Source organism: Leptonotus elevatus, chromosome 3 (assembly GCF_054856555.1).
Source record: "Leptonotus elevatus isolate MCC_2025b chromosome 3, RoL_Lele_1.0, whole genome shotgun sequence".
NCBI classification, from domain to species: domain Eukaryota; kingdom Metazoa; phylum Chordata; class Actinopteri; order Syngnathiformes; family Syngnathidae; genus Leptonotus; species Leptonotus elevatus.
In genome coordinates, this window is record NC_141241.1 from 23,327,145 (window position 1) to 23,343,792 (window position 16,648).

At 40.3% G+C, this 16,648-nt stretch overlaps 1 protein-coding gene across 1 annotated transcript in view; it reads right to left on the reverse strand.

Annotated features, from left to right (window-relative positions):
• LOC147177472 (E3 SUMO-protein ligase PIAS1-like) overlaps positions 1 to 16,648 on the reverse strand; it is a 62,871-nt gene that overhangs the window by 27,043 nt on the left and 19,180 nt on the right. The window contains exon 2 of the mRNA XM_086070774.1: positions 7,806 to 8,301. Within this exon, the coding sequence (XP_085926900.1) occupies positions 7,806 to 8,298 (493 nt within the window). The 5' untranslated portion in view covers positions 8,299 to 8,301. The remainder of the gene's footprint in view (positions 1 to 7,805; positions 8,302 to 16,648) is intronic.

A 16,648-nucleotide genomic window follows, 5' to 3' on the forward strand; every position in this document is an offset into this window, starting at 1 on the left:
TAATAAATGTATATGACTGATGAGTATAGTAAGACTTGATGGGGACGGGTTACTAATAAGCCATGGCTTCTACCCGGCAGCCCTTCTTTCGGATGTCAATGTTGTAAATTATATAATGTGATCGATGTAACCTGTAATAATGTGTCCGAAAGGAAAAAAATTATAAAACAAAACAAAGAAAACAAAACAAAACAAGACAAAACAAAACATGTTAGTGTTTTACAACAACGCCGAACTATATTTACAATTTAATATCTAGTGGGTGAATTTTTAATGATAGTAGTTTAAAAAAAAAAGAAGCAAAAATTAATGACAACTCTGTGTTCATATAATTTCTCCTTTCTTGTCCATGGTCGTAAAATGGCTGCAGGAGGGCGGCCCATATTGGTATCGGTCACCGCCGCAAGTACCGATACCTTAAAATAAGACTGGTATTGGCACCAACACCGATACCTGGTATCGGTAGTCACCCATCATAGTCAGTATGATACCACCTCTGGCTGATTTTGAGCAGGCTGGATGAACAGTATTTGTGGCCGACGAACTGTTAATTTTTGGTGTTTTGGCTGGGTCAGCACCTGCATACTGGAACTTGTCTCCATGCCAACCATTTCAAGACAGCCTGTAGGAAAGGCCTAAAAATCATTAATTCAAAGGGGTTCAGCTCTATAACGGCTCTATAATTTAATATATAATGGTAATAAGGAAAAACTGAATTTTGTCACTTGGGAGTGAAAAAAATCTGCATTGTGTCACAAAAACATGTAGTCTAAATAACAAGTACCGGGATAGATTGAAGGACAAAATAGTTATTTTTAACCATCTAAAGTGATGACCTTAAATACCAACAGCGGTGGCAAATCCAGGTCCAGAAAGGAAAAACCCCGCCACAGTTTGGCTTTAGCCCCTTGTGCTAGCTAGCTAGTTCGCAGGCAGGTAAATAAGCACCCAGGGAGCTAGCTAGCTAGCACCTGGGGCTAAAGCCAAACTGTGGCAGGATTTCTACTTTCTGGACTTGGATTTGCCACATCTGAATACCAAATAAAATAGCATAGTTATTCAGGAGGAGATGTATTCAACACAATTTGGGATAACATAGTTTACTGTTATCCCAAGATCCTTGGATGAAAGATAACAGGAGGAATTGCGTTCTTCTGAAATAACTTGGTTGATCATGCATAACATACCGGGTGGTTTGAAAAAAGTTACAATATGTTAATAGTGATGATTTTTGGTCTAAAGTAAAAAAAAACAAAAAACGTTTTGCTTAAAGTCTGGTTTTAGGTATGAGCTAAGCTCCAGAGAATTTACTTGACTCAATCTGCCTAATCAGCACAACAAAGCCCAGCTGGAGTTTGTTAACTTGGTCTTGCTACTTTTTCATTAATTCAGTACGCCACATGCAAGCACGCTCATATGCACACAAACACAAAAGAAGCTCCATTCTCAGAAAAACAACCCCAAAATAAGAAAAATAGTGAGATTGAGAATTTCCAAGACAACCTGTGTAACAAGAAGGCTGGTTGGAAGGCTAAATGGGGGTGTTCTCCAGCTGTATGGTCACCGGGCTCATTATGGCATTCCAGGGTGCACATACAGAAATGCTTAGATCGGTGTGTTCACAGTCTGGCAGCTGGTCCTGCTATTCTCGTCAATGCAAAAAGTAGACATTTTATAAGCTGCGTCAGTGCTACATGGGCCACACCCAAGACAACACATCTGCAAACAACATGCATAGGAACATCGACAAAATGTCTGAAATGGGAGAAAATGAAGCAGATTCTAGTGGTCATGGGGTGTTCTGTGTTTATCAGTACAACCTCGAGTTCAGTTCATTTGTTTAATCAAGGCTCAGTAACTTACACTTTGAGTGTTGGACCTTCTTCAGCTTCTCATAAAAAAATAGATACAAACATTTAACATTTAGTTCTATATCACTTGGTAATGTGTTTTTTTGCATGGTAGGTTAACTTAAATCTGACACATTATTACAGAATGTACTATTAGCACGTCATCAGTATTATTACCAGGGATAGACCGATAATCGGCCTGGCCAATTATCAGCACCAGTATTGGGCATTTTGAGAATATCGGTATTGGCCTTTTTTTTTTTTTTTTTTTTTTAAATCTAACGGTCGATAAAAAGGTAAATCTTAAACCATTTTCATTTCAGATAACTTTAAATTTACAGTTAACTTTATTAGAGATGCTGCTAACACTGGGAACTTTATGAACCTCTTTGTTTTTGTTCAACATCAAAACAAAGAAATGCGAAAGTTTAGAATTCAGGTATTTTTAAATTTTGGGAAAAAAATATTTACTGTAGAAATCTATGAGATCAATGGTATTTACTTTAAGTTTCCATTAAACTTTTTAAGACGTACTGATAACCTTGAGAGCTCCCTGAATATTTTGTTAGAAATTTAAAAGGTATCTATTGTCTAAGATTGAAGAAAAAAAAAACATCTACATTTTGAAAAGTCTGTAAAAATGTTCAACATCCACAGCTTGTACTTTGCAGTCTGTGGCTAACAAGAGACCAGCTTGTGTGGAGTGTAGCTTCCCCTCCCCTTTTCCTTTATCGCAGTGATTATGTGTTTTGAGAATATGCAGCTAATCCATGCGATCGGTATCAGCTGATCTCATTCATGGATAATTGGAATCAGCAGCATAAAATCCTGATCATGTACTCCGTACATATAAAACAGTCATCTGGTCACGTAAGACGGTAGTAAAAAAGTAAGCCTAGAAGCTAGCAAAAATTTGTTTTTGTTTTTTAAAAGAACTTTGGAAAGCTTCTTCAGAAAGGGGGAAAACGGCAAATGATGAGACAAATAGATTACAACTTTTTTCTTTCTTTTTTTTTGAAGAGAGCTGCATTTGGGAAGTCAACCCAGAAATTGTCTTTAGAATAATATGTTGTATGTGCCCCCACCTTTGCTCAGGGCTCAGGCAACGACCAACCACAGCTCACCTGCTTTCTGAAGCTGAGCCGTGAGTAACTGCGATGTCATTTTCACTCGACAGCAAGTGGCAAAAATGGCCACGCCCTGAAATGGATAAAAAACGTGGGGATTTTGCTGCTTAATTCATATTCCACAAACACAATATTAATGAGAATGCTGTGTTTAGACTACTGGGTGCACATACAACATATTATTGTCGAGAAATGTTTGGGTTGGCTTCCTCTTTAAGACATACTATCAGTAGACCTACATAAAATATGGGTTTATCGCGGCAGCTGATTCTCACATTGTCACACACTCAGCCCACAATTTTGTATATATTTTTTTACATCATTAAATATTTGCTTATGTAGCTGCTCACAAAGTGGTGAACCTCACCCCATACTTGGTTGTGAGTAACTGAGCCTTTTGGCGATGTTTAAAAAATATATATATTTATTTTTTTTAATACCCAAACATGATGCTCCTATATTTCCATTCAACCTGTTAACCTGTGGAATGATCCAAACTGGTATTTTTCTAACTTTCCCGATATGTTGTTGACCCTCAGCCAGCTTTTTGGGACCATGCTGCTGGCATTGAATTCAAAATTAGAGAAATTTCGCTAAAAACAGTAACGTTCATCAGTTTGAACATTAAATACTTTGCCCAATGTACTCAATTTAATACAGGTTGAAAAGGATTTGCAAAACATTGTATTTTGTTTACACAACATCCCAGTTTTCCCTGGAATTGGAGTTTGTTAAAGAATCAGACTCACTGTTCTAATACTTTTTGAGGGGAGGGCTAGTGGTACATAAGTTATTGGAATGAAGAGTATCGTTTTAGCATTTTATGACACGCATGGTGATACTCTATGTAGGGGCATACATAAATGCAGCAGAAGGAGTGGGGGTAGGGATTTGGTGAAAATTATACTGTGGATGAGGCAAAAGGGGACGAAGAAACAATTGAGGGCGTAGTATGCATAACAATCAATGGATCTGAGTGAGGCATATGTGAATGATAAATGGTAACAGGACTCCTTTTCCTTATAATTAGGTTAAATATGGACTCCCTTCCTTATACTGCAATTAGGTTAAATATAGTGATTACATAAAAAATGATGCTGAGGAGTCTTTTCGAACCATTCACATAGCCTAGTGAAAATTTTCTACAATTTTTTTTTCACACTTGCGCCCTTTTCTCTCACTGTTGAGAGAACACTTATACATTATTAATACGGAAGTATGTCTGGTTTTGGAAGAGCCCATATGTGCACAGTGTGCGAAAGACCTCAATGTCTATGTGCAAGTCAGATTCAAATAGAAGGACCAATATTCTGCAGGCACAGTTGTGCAATTGTATCACTTTGAATGCAAATGTTTGCCTGCAAAGCAGATGATGGCAAACAGAGTGGGGAGAGAAAACAGAAGAAGAGGATCGGGTAAAAAAACATTACGTACATCGTACAATAGAAGGAGAAATGTTGGAATAACACAGCTGTGACCACCATGTACATGAATTAAAAGGAAAATCAATTATATTTCTTACTCTATTAAAATGCTAATGACGATCTTTACTGACATTTTCCCCTGATTTTGTAATGCTCGACTAAATGAATGGTGAGTACTAGATAAGCACTCACTACAAGGATGGATATCGCCAAGATAGAAATCAAATCGGGCCAAACTAGGGGATTGATCATCAAGTGTAATTAAAAGAATTCACTAAACTAAGACAAAACAGGCTAAGGTTTTCACATTAAATAGTCTGTCTTGTCATGTGTGGAGTGAGCGGCTTGGCGAACAAGGAAGTCTCGCCGACTTGAATGGAGAGCTCCAGCAATGGATGACCAACTTGTCCACTGTCACCTCGACCTTGTTGTCGAGCAACTCAAGTCGCAAGTTGTAGTGACAGTGGACAAGATAGTCGTCCATTGCTGGAGTTCTCCAAATGCAAGACGTCGAGACTTCCTTGCTCGCCGACCCGCTCACTCGATCATTGAAAGGCATTTTGCAACGGCGGAGTCCAACCCAAGACATGCTTAGGACCTTTTGAATAACATTTCGTCCTGGCAAAAAAAAGACTAAATAAATAAATACATAAATAAATGACTAAAAGTTAAAATAAAAATGAATATAAAAAATATACTTCAAAAATTAAATACAAATGTATATTTGTATATATGTATATATTGTTTTTATTTCCATTTATATTTATTTTTTTAAATACAATTTTTTAATTTTATTTTACTATATCCTTTTTTATTTTCACTTTTGGTCATTTATTTATTCATTTATTTATTTTTAATTTGGGCAATTTTGGTCCCCCATAGAATGCAGCATAAGATTGCCATTTTGACTGGTGACGTAATTTCGGAATTGTCAATTCCGATATGACAGTAAGACGGCGTGCATTTAAGTGTCATGGCGTTTGTTATACTATAATGAATAAGGTTTGTATTGCGCATACAGCTGTCTGTGCATTATTTGGACATAATAATCTTGCAATGAAGATTCACTTTGTGTTGCTACTCTTGTCCTTCACCGCTGATACAAATTTAATAAGGCTAGCGGCAGTTAGGGTTAGCCTTTTCTAGTTATTAGCTTTTCACTAAGGTTAGACATCTGCTAGCTTCTACTGTGCGTGCGCGTGAGCACCTCTTTAGTTGAGCGTACCGGCAGAACTACGCTGCGTCTACAATTGGCACATTGTCAAACATACTTTATATCTTAATTATGTGCCAAATATTTGTCTTGTTTTCAACCTGTTTGAGTGAAGTGACCCATGACTTTTTAAAATATCTGGAGCAATTCGTGTTACGGGCATAACGAGCTAGCATTCAGTGAGTTTGTAACAAAAAAAACACAATCTCTAACAGCTGGCAGCTCTGTGTCATATCAAGTAAGCTCTTTGGGAACAAAAGAGTTTGATTTGGATCTTCTGTGACTGGTGCGGTGCATTTGAGTCCAATAAGTTTCTGAAGTTTGACAAGAGTTAACACTAAGTGGAGACGTAGCTTGCATAGCTACGGTAGTTAGCAGTGGGCTGGCAGACTTATGCAAATTACATATGATCAAAATACAGTGTTAAATGTCTTGGCTATGTTTTAATATTGCATATAACTTGATGGTTGATTTAATACAGTAATAAGTAAGTATGAAAAAAAAATTGATGCGACAGAAGCATTGCCGACACAACTTTCAACATGGCCTTCTTATGCGGTAGATGCCACGGACTTCCGACTTCCGGGTTTTACACATCAGCGCCGTTTCCGGCCACTGCTGGCCGCGTTCCAACACTCGCACCCCCACCCGTGCGCCCCCCAACCGCGCGCTCCCGCTCATCGGCGGGAGAGCGTCTCGGCTATCTGAAATGCTTCGGACACTGAGACAGACGCTACACACTCGCAGCCTCGCACCCGTCGACGGGAACGTGCAACCGAGGGGCACAAAGGCGGAAGGGCAAGTACTGGGACGCGGCTCACACGTCACAAAACGGAAACGGAAACAAAGTTGATGGGTGAAAACCCGGAAGTCGGAGGTCCCGCCTCCTCCGTGGCATATAGTCCATATAATAAGCATTTGTTTTTATGTTCCAAATGGTTTCAAAGAGACATTTTGTTTGAAGTGTACAAAATCAGCACTGGCATGCTAATGTACATGAAGACAAATGGGCGTGATATGGCCAAATAATGAAAATATTGTAACAGGCCTACTTTTCAGTGAACTTTTCAGCTGTAGATGAAAACAAGGACTAACATCAATAATGCTGTCTTTAATGGCTGAAACATGCTCAACAACCATGACTGCATGACTTCAGTGTGACTTCAGCCAATGGCGGTACAGCGGTAATCAGACTGTACACAAAGCTGGGACCTAAATCACACAATGCATCCAAACTAGAGATGCACGATAATATCGGTGAGATAAACCAGATAATAAAGAAATCCGCTGATAATAATCGACATGCCACGTTGGTTCATCTGTTGTGGTTGTGACTCAAGTTGTGGCCAACTGCTCAACCCCTCCCCTCTCCTAATGGTAGTGTCGCCTATTTGTGACGTCATAATGCGTGCGACCTCGTGTTCACAGAAGATGCATCATGGCGACATAGCAGTCGCCATTGTGGGCTTTCTTTACAGTCCTGTTATGCAAAATAACTATTTAACATTCATCATTTTGCAAACAATCGGCTTCTCGGTTATCGACATCGGCACTTTCTTCATTATTGGTTAATCGGTATCTGTTGAAAATAGCATTATCGTGTATCCCTAATCAAGAGAAGTTCATCATACAACATGAAAATGACCCAAAACACACTGGCAACACAACAAAGGACTTCATCAGGGGGAAAAAGTGGAAGGTCTTAGAATGGCAAAGTCCTTATCACCGTACCTGAACCCAAAAGACCCTTCTCACTGACGTCACTGCTTAGCCTGCTTATTCTCCTGTAGGACAACCCTCCATAAGGAATATATGGAGAAAGCTTTATTTTCGGCAAGCGTTTTTCTTTAAAGGTGGGAAATATGTCAAGTTTCACAAAATCTCCCTAGTAGGACACTACATTACTGCGACTCATTGTAACCAGCCGTTCGGAGTCGCTATCTACAAAAACTAGAGTTGGTTGGCGGGCACGATCCTAAGAAGTAGAAGTGGAAGCCAAGGTAGGTTGCTTTTAGTTCACTACTTTAACGGTGTAAATTGTCACTCATTAAATCGTTTGTGTCCGAATAAATTCGTCTTGCTGTATATCGAAGCCTTCAAACTATCTTTGCTTGCTAGCTGCTAACAAAGAGACCGCACGTTTGCAACACATTCCACCTCACGTATGAAAAACACTGAAATGCTCTCTCACCTAGACTGGTTGGCTTGATGAGCTCATCAAGCATGTCATAAAATGGCAACCTCTGAAGCTTCACATCCGGATGGACGGGGTGTAGCGGGACGGCGGCGGAAAGGTGGTGCGTCAACCCGGTGAACTCGTGTTTCCCAGGGCCGAGTAGCGAGAGGGGTAGTAAGGCAGCAGGTGACGGGGTTCCACTGTGACCCGCGTGGCCCTCGTACGCCAGCTGCGTCATACCAGCAGGCAAAGCGGCTCCACCTCCTCCAACCACCCCCGCCGTGGCTGGGTGATGTGGTCCGGGCAAGGAGAACTTAGAGTGAGACACCATTTTTGCAGGGAAGCGTCTCCGGTACAGCTCTTGGATCTTCATGTGGACGGAGGGGCTGGAGCTGGCCTTTAGCAGATGCAACGCCTTGCTTAGAAGCTCGTGTTTACGTCCGTGCTTGTTGCGCCCAGCGTAGCCCAGCAGCACCTGGAGCTCCGATACCCGCAGGCTCATCACCATTTGCTATAGCAGGCACAATGGAAGAGAAAGAAAAGAATGAGAATAGTGCAACATGTCCTACATGTATGTCATGTCAGAGAGATTGTGTAAGGTCTAAGATCTTGTTATCAAAAAGGAGGTAAAGGACAGACATAAAAGCGACAAGTCAGTTTGTCAAATTTGTCAAGTTTCAGATTCTGTGTGATATTTGAACGATATATATCGTAGTATGATGTAAAAATATCTGCCATGCGATACAACCCACTAGCTTTCATATCATTAGTTTAGATTTTGCACTTCGTTCGCCGCGACTGAGGGAGTCTCGCTTAGTTGCTTTCCCTCCACTTGTAAGAATGCTTGCCCCAGCCACCGGGGGGGGGCGCACACGAGCAGAGTGATTCACTACAGAGAGTTGTCACAGCTTGGTTTGTCGCTACTGACTGGGCCACCTGTTCCAGGCGGTTGCTTGGTGTGGTATTCTCAAGAAGCAGTCTTCAGTATCTACATGGAATCCATATATCTACACTATTAAACTGTAAATCCACACGACTCTACTGGTACTTGGAATAAGGAAGTAAACAAATCAAATAAAGATGACTTAACTTGGCATAGAATGGCCATGGCAATCACAAATTAAATACAAAAAAATATATATACATGGGGGAAAAATAATAATAATAATAATAATTAAAAAAAAATATATATATATATACATATATATATATATACACACAAATAAAACAATAAATGTAAAAATAAAAAATGAGATTCAAAATATAAATATTAAAATAAATGTGGAAATAAATACAAAAATAAATATATAAATGGATTTAAATATCAATCAATAAATTAAAAGTCTCTGCTCTCATATTTATTTATTTCATGCTGCAGACGCTGTCAGCATGAAATCCGTCATGAAATGTTATTCAAATGAGGGGGCAGGCCTATGCGTGTCTTGTATTGGACTCCGTCGTTGCACACTGCTTTTCGATGGAGCGGGTCGGCGAACAAGGAAGTGTCGCCGGTTTGCATGGACAGCTCCAGAAATGGAGGACTGTCCACTGTCGCCACAACTTGCAACTTGAATTGCTCAACAACTTCACCCAAGTTCCTGTAAACAACAAGGGCCATTGTTTCTTTCATGTGTGTGAATTCTCCCTTGATATGGAAAGGGCAGAGTCCAACATAGACTGACGTGTTGATCAACCAATAGGCGAATAGTACAACCCAAGACACACTTAGGCTTGCCCCTTTATTTGAAAAACATTTCATGACATATTTGATGCTGACAGCGTCTACAGCATGAAATAAATATGAGAGCAGAGCGTTTTTATTCATTGATTGACATTTAATTCTATTTATATTATTTATGTATTTTTATATTCATTTTTATTTTTTGAATCTCGATTTTTATTTGTGTATTTATTTATCTATTTTTGTTGTTTTTATTTCCATTTGTATTTGTTTTTCGTATTTAATTTTTGAAAAATATTTTTTAGATCCGTTTTTATTTTCACTTTTATTAATTAATTAATTTTGACGTTTTTGGTCCTCCATACCTGCAGCCTATGGCCAAAAGGCAGACCACATGTGGCTGGACTGATCACCAGTGTCTCACGTAACACATGGCAAACCACACAACCATCCACAATCACATTCACACTGTAAGTCAGTCAGTCAGTGAGTGGTACAACAAAAACGTAGAGCACATGAGCAGCCTTAGATAAGCATTTTCTGACAGTCCAATCACCATGTACTGCACCTCCATTAAATTTTGACGCAGCTACTGTAGCAGTCATGGCTCTCTCCTTTGTATCAACAGATACACACTGAATACACCTTCCTGAATACACACACATTATGTAAATGTAATTCTGAGGGTCTGGATGTGAATAGCAAAATAGTTATAAAAACACATCATTCAAATACAGATGACTGACGGCAAGACAAGGGGCTTCAATCACAGCATCTGTGGATTTTTACTAGAATGACTTGCTAACTCAATATTCATTCTCTTTCGTATCCCCTTCCCACAGACACAGGCACTGCCAAGGAACTGCCCTGCTGGTGACATAAATGACCAGTTCCATGAAATATGCATGTGGTGGAATGGGAAAGATGAGGTGTGGAGGGCGGTTTGGCCAAATGATGATACTGGCTGGCCACCATTTCAAACACACTTTTCTATATCTCAACACAAACACACGCAAAGCAAACAACCCATTCTCATTCCATAGCAAATGTACAAAAAACTGACGCAAGATGTGTAACATTCCTCTGTTAGACCGACAAAAAAAACAAAACAAGAGGAAAACAAATACAGGAGAAAAACAGTGGGGGGATGGAGGAAGAAGAGCGATAGAAGTCGCCATACCTTCCCTGTTGTTTGATTTTGTCCGATTTTGACGCTCAACTCCAGCCAGTAAGACTTTTTCCAAGCATTTTTCACAAATATGTGGTTAAAGCAGACAAACAGGTATGTTTTCTTTTATACATGGTGTATGTATGACAGTATGAGTATGACATGGCGGATGGTGACCCTGACTTAATTTTCACTAGTAAATTAGATTCTCTCTCTATATCTCTTATCTCTCTCTTGATTTTCTCCTTAGAACCAAACACTCCAAACACTGCCAAAAAAGTGTGATCGGGACATCCCTATAAAGATATTTTAATTTTTTAAGTTTCATCTTTAGCTGTGTGTTTGTATTGCTGCCAAATTCAATGTCATCTTCTGTCTGAAATTCACTATACCGCATGTCAGCCCTTTGAAATCCAAAACAGGGCAAAATTGGAAAACCTAGCTACATTTTTTGAAAAAAACATGTCTAATACGGCGCATGAAGCTGATACTTGTAGAAAGTGCTGATACATGTAATCTGCATATACCAAAGCCAACAGTGAGCCGGATGTGCACCTCCCCTGAAACGTTGCAGCATTGCAGAACTGGTGCAGACCACAAAAACTGGGAATGGTTTCAGAGTATCACATGTTCTACTTCCCATTTCATCGCAGCACTTCAAACGCTGATCCGAAGTTTTGCTTCATTGAATGCAACATTTAAAAGAAAAGAAATACGATTCAATTGTTTTTTCCATGCTAGTGGCAGTGACGTAGTCAAGGCTGCATGACACAAATCCTCCAAATACTTATGTTGCCTAAAAGTGGTCATCCATCATCAAAAATGTCACAACGGCATTAAAATCTAAAGAAAGAGACAGTTTGACTGCATGTTGATATCACAAGTTAATAGACGTTTGACAATCTAAATATCGGAAATGCGACCAATAATTTGAAGGTAAGATAATAGCATCCAGAGGTATCAATCATCTTGAATTCTAAGAATATCCAAAAGGTTTAGGACTGTCACTGTCCAATATTTTTCATTGGTCCAGTAATTGTTTTCCAGATTAAAAGCAAATGTTGTCTTATTTTAATTACATACAAAATATATTCAGGCTACTTTGATGAAGGACTACAGAAATCAGAGAATAATTCCCATTGAGAGGCTGAAATTGGAGTATTTGGACAAGTTTAAGTTAAACAATGGCTCCTAACGATTATTCGATTATTTAAATAGTTGTCGATTAATTTGATAATCGATTACATGCCGATTAATCAGTTAATATTGACCATTTTTTAAAAGTTTTTTTTTTAAATGCACCTTTCATCACACTTATGAATTATATGATGCCTCTATTGTCTACACATTTTGAAATTGAAATGATGTATTAAAAGTCCATGATGTCGGGAGTCGCATGGATTTCCTCCTCTTGGGCTTACGCATATAAGCATAGCATAAATTCTTAGTTCCAAGTTCAACCAATAATCATAATTAGCTAATTGTGGTGTGTAGGATGATAATTGCAAGTGAAAATAATAGAGTGCGAGAGAACAACTGAGCCTCTTAACAGAATGAAATTCTCCACACTTATATAGGAAACAACAGGAAGGGGGGAGATAAGGAAAAAGGGCTTGTGGGCTTGGAAGGTGCCGCTGAGATGGACACGTGAGAAAGCCGGTAAAAAAAAAAAAAAACTGTTGGGACGCTTCGACGATAAGATGGGCTTCGGTGCTCCTTACTATCTCTAATCAAGAGACCAACTGTCACAGATGCAAACGGCTCACTACTGAAGTCACCATGTAGTCAAGTTGTACCACTTTCCTATTTCAACATGACATTGGAGCATTTTGTGTGATTTTTATTATTAATATTGGTTGAGACAACCCTGAGGACAACAAAGGTGCAAGTGGAGTATAATACAGCAGCGTGTACGTTAACAACAGCAGCATATGTGCTTTATTTTTGAGATTGTAACCCAGACCTTGTTTACTTTAAAACAACAGTAGTTGCAAGTACTCTATTTCATCAAAGACTAATTGTTTGAAAATGATCTATTACAGTAGCTACTGATTTTTACTCTACTCTAAGCACTATAAGCATTTTGTCTTGTCTCTGCCAAAGCACTCATTTTTATTTAACAGCAACAATGGATCTATTATAGCCAAAGTATGAAAATGAGACAGAGTATTCAATTCCGTCTATGTGCCTAAATGAAGATGTTTAAGCAGAATGCACTCACTACAATTGGAAGTAATCATGGCAAAGACACATTAACAGACAGAAGATACCACAGACAATTGCAAACTGGGAAATCAAGAAACCACACGCACGCACACATAATCTTTCACTGTTATCATGCGAGGCTTCAGCTTAACTACGCACACACGCAGAGGGCAGTCACAAAGACAAAGTGCATGCATGCCACAGATCTGGCACACAAAAGGCTGGCATGCGAGGGACATCCACCAAGCATTCAAATCCACACACAGCACCCGAGATCATCAGCCTCACACTGACTGCCAAATGGCTGGAGTGCACATCCGAAAAGGCATGAGTCTGTCTCATGACCACACTTTAGGCACACTGACTGTATATGAAGAATTTTGATGAAAAATTCAAAACTGCTTAAAATGCTCTAACCATAGAGGCACATGGACAAAATTGTACTCTTACATTCAAGAAAGAAAAAGCCCAAATTAGTCACTGAAATGACTGACAAAATAATTCAAGTAATAATAAATAAAGAACAAATACGAGAAAAATAACTCATTCAAAAAGGTCATTCTTTTAAAAACAAATTGCCAATAAAGCCAGCCTGGACAAAATGAGTTGGTTGATTATGAATATTCAGATTTTTTGTTCTTAGCAATTACGTCATTGTTGTGTGAGATGACCAACGACATGCAGTTATAGACCAAGTTTTCTGACACTGTGAGGTAGTTTTGAGATTTCATTGTATCTTACCCAGGCTTCTAAATTTTGTGCCAGATGTAGCAAAGAAGCCACAGAATATAACCAAGTCTATTAGTAAGTCACCTCAGCTCTATGTGTACCACCAATGCAAAAATGATGCATACAAAGTAAAAAAAATAATAACAATAATGCTGTGCCCACCGTGAAACAGGCAATACCTGATTGTCATTAGATCTTTTTCAGTTCATTTTTATTTATTATTTCATTTGTCAGTTATTTTATTCAGTAATTTCTGGACTATAAGGCGCACCTAACTATAAGCTGTGCTAGCTAAATTTGGGGAATTCGATATTGTTACACATATAAGCCGCACCTGACTGTAAGCCGCAGGTGTTTCCGCACCGGTATATAAATGTTCTCGCTACTTCCTTTTCCATAATGAGGGTGCAAATTGTCTCACTCTTGTTCTCTCTCTCCTACTGTTTTTGGGCTCACTTGGTTTAGTTTGCTCTGCCTGTCGCTCTTGCGCTTCCTTTATAGTGCGCCCCCTTGTGATCTGATGGATAAGTCGCACACCTTTGTATTACCCGCAGGGTGGAATGCAAGTGAAAAAAGTAGTGGCTTATAGTCCAGAAACGACTGTAATTCAGTGAAATTAGTGGGGTCTTCTCTCGCGGAACAATTTTGTCTATGTGGGAAAGAGTATAGCAGCCCTATGCTGATTTGAAATCATTACTGACTGGGGTTGTCCCTATAAATCAGTGGTCCCCAACCACTGGTTGAGGACTGGTACCGGGCCACACAGAGAGATTGACAAGATTTTTTTTTTTATTTGGCGGTGAATGTACTACCATGAACTGCTCCTCAGCGGAAAAAAAAGAATGGGGACCAGTGCAAAAAAAAAAAGAAAAAAAAAAAAGAAATCAGAATTCTTACTAAAGAAAAAAAACACTATTTACAACTAAGTCTACAGCAAACACAGAATGCCAAATTATCAACACCGATATTAATCATTTCCCGCCTATACTGTGTGGAACTTTGCTCAAGAGCTACACAGCATGAGACCAAATCTCTTGTCAGAGGCAAAGGCAGCCAAAGTGTATCTTGAATACTAGGCTTTATTCTAATGTCTTACTTTCTGTTGCCAATCAATGATTTCATTGATCGATTAAACAAATTAAGACATCACCAATTTTCCATTAAATATGAAATATGGTCCAATCCCGATCCAGCCAATCAGATCGGTGTAAAGTGTATTGTATAACCTTTGTCATATGTACATACGTATGTGGGTTTAGCATTTGACCTTTGTAGATCTCCACTGGCAACAACCCCGGTGCAGTAAATGTATATACTGTGTGGAGAATCCATCTATCCATCCATTTACTACCGCTTATCCGGGGTCGGGTTGCGTAGACAGCAGCTTTAGGAGGGAAGCCCATACTTTCTCTCCCCAGCCACTTCAGCCAGCTCCTCTGGCGTTCCCAGGCCAGCCGAGAGACATAGTCTCTTCCAGTGTGTCCTGGGCTGTCCCGGGGGCCTTGCCGGTGGGATATGCCCGGGACACCTCTCCAGGGAGGCCTCCAGGAGTCATCCAAAACAGATGCCCAAGCCACCTCAACTGGCTCTTCTCCACGCGGAGGAGTAGCGGCTCGACACTGAGTTCCTACAGGATAACCGAGCTTCTCACCCTATCGCTAAGGGAGAGCCCGGACACTGTGCGGAGGAAACTCATTTTGGCCGCTTGAATCCAAGATCTTGTTCTTTCGGTCACGACCCACAGCTCGTGACCATAGGTGAGGGTAAGAATGTAGATCGGCCGGTAAATCGAGAGATTCGCCTTTTGGCTCAGCTCCTTCTTCACCACAACGGACCGATACATTGTCCGCATCATTGCAGACACTGCACCGATCCCGAGAGGGCACGCCACCCTTTTCCGACTGAGGACCATGGTCTCGGATTTGGAGGTGCTGATCTTCATTCCAATCGCTTCACACTCGGCTGCGAACCGCTCCAATGAGAGTTGGAGATCACGGCTTGATGAAGCGCCACATCATCTGCAAAAAGCAGAGATGCAATCCCGAGGCCACCAAACCGGACCCCTTCTACGCTTCGTCTGCGCCTAGGAATTCTGTCCATAAAAGTTATAAACAGAATCGTGACCAAGGGCAGCCTTGGCGGAGCCCAACCCTCACTGGGAACGAATCAGACTGACTTCCGGCAATGCAGAAGAAACTCTGACAGGGACCTAACAGCCCGTATCACGAGGCTCGGTACCCCGTACTCCCGAAGCACCCCCCACAGGACTTCCCGAGGGACACGGTCGAATGCCTTTTCCAAATCCACAAAAAACAAGTAGATTGGTTGGGCGAACTCCCATGCACCCTCGAGGACCCTGCCAAGGCTGTAGAGCTGGTCCACTGTTCCACGATCGGGACGAAAACCTGCTCCTCCTGAATCCGAGATTCGACTTCCCGTCCTCTCGAGCACCCCTGAGTAGACCTTACCAGGGAGGCTGAGGAGTGTGTGATCCCTCTATAATTAGAACACACCATCCGATCCCTCTTCTTTAAAAGGGGGACCACCACCCCAGTCTGCCAATCCAGAGGCACTGTCCCCGATGTCCACGCGATGTTGTAGAGGTTTGTAAACCACGACAGCCCCACAACATCCAGAACCTTTAGGAACTCCGGGCGGATCTTATCAAAAAATTGCTCTTACTAAAAATAAAAAATAAACAGTTTGTTGGAGCTACAAACACACACTTATCCCCAACTATTTTCAAATTAAAAAAACAATGTCCTGAAAACAACTCTTTCCTTTCAGAGGACTGAAAATTCAGTAAGTTATAAGCTCCCACATTGTTTTCCTACTGCGCTTTACAATGTTTTCACGTAGTAAAAAAAACTATTGCTGCACATGATTAAGAAAAGCTGTACAATAATGCCCTTCTTATAAGTCCCAGGAGACTGGAAGATGGTGAGGGTAATAATGTTGTCAGGCAGTTTTTGTAGAACGTGTGCTTGTGTATATGTGGGTGTTTAACAGTTGTGTAGGCATGGGGGTGGAAGCCTGCACACTACCTGGCCATTATATAAAGCTCCCACTCTCAGC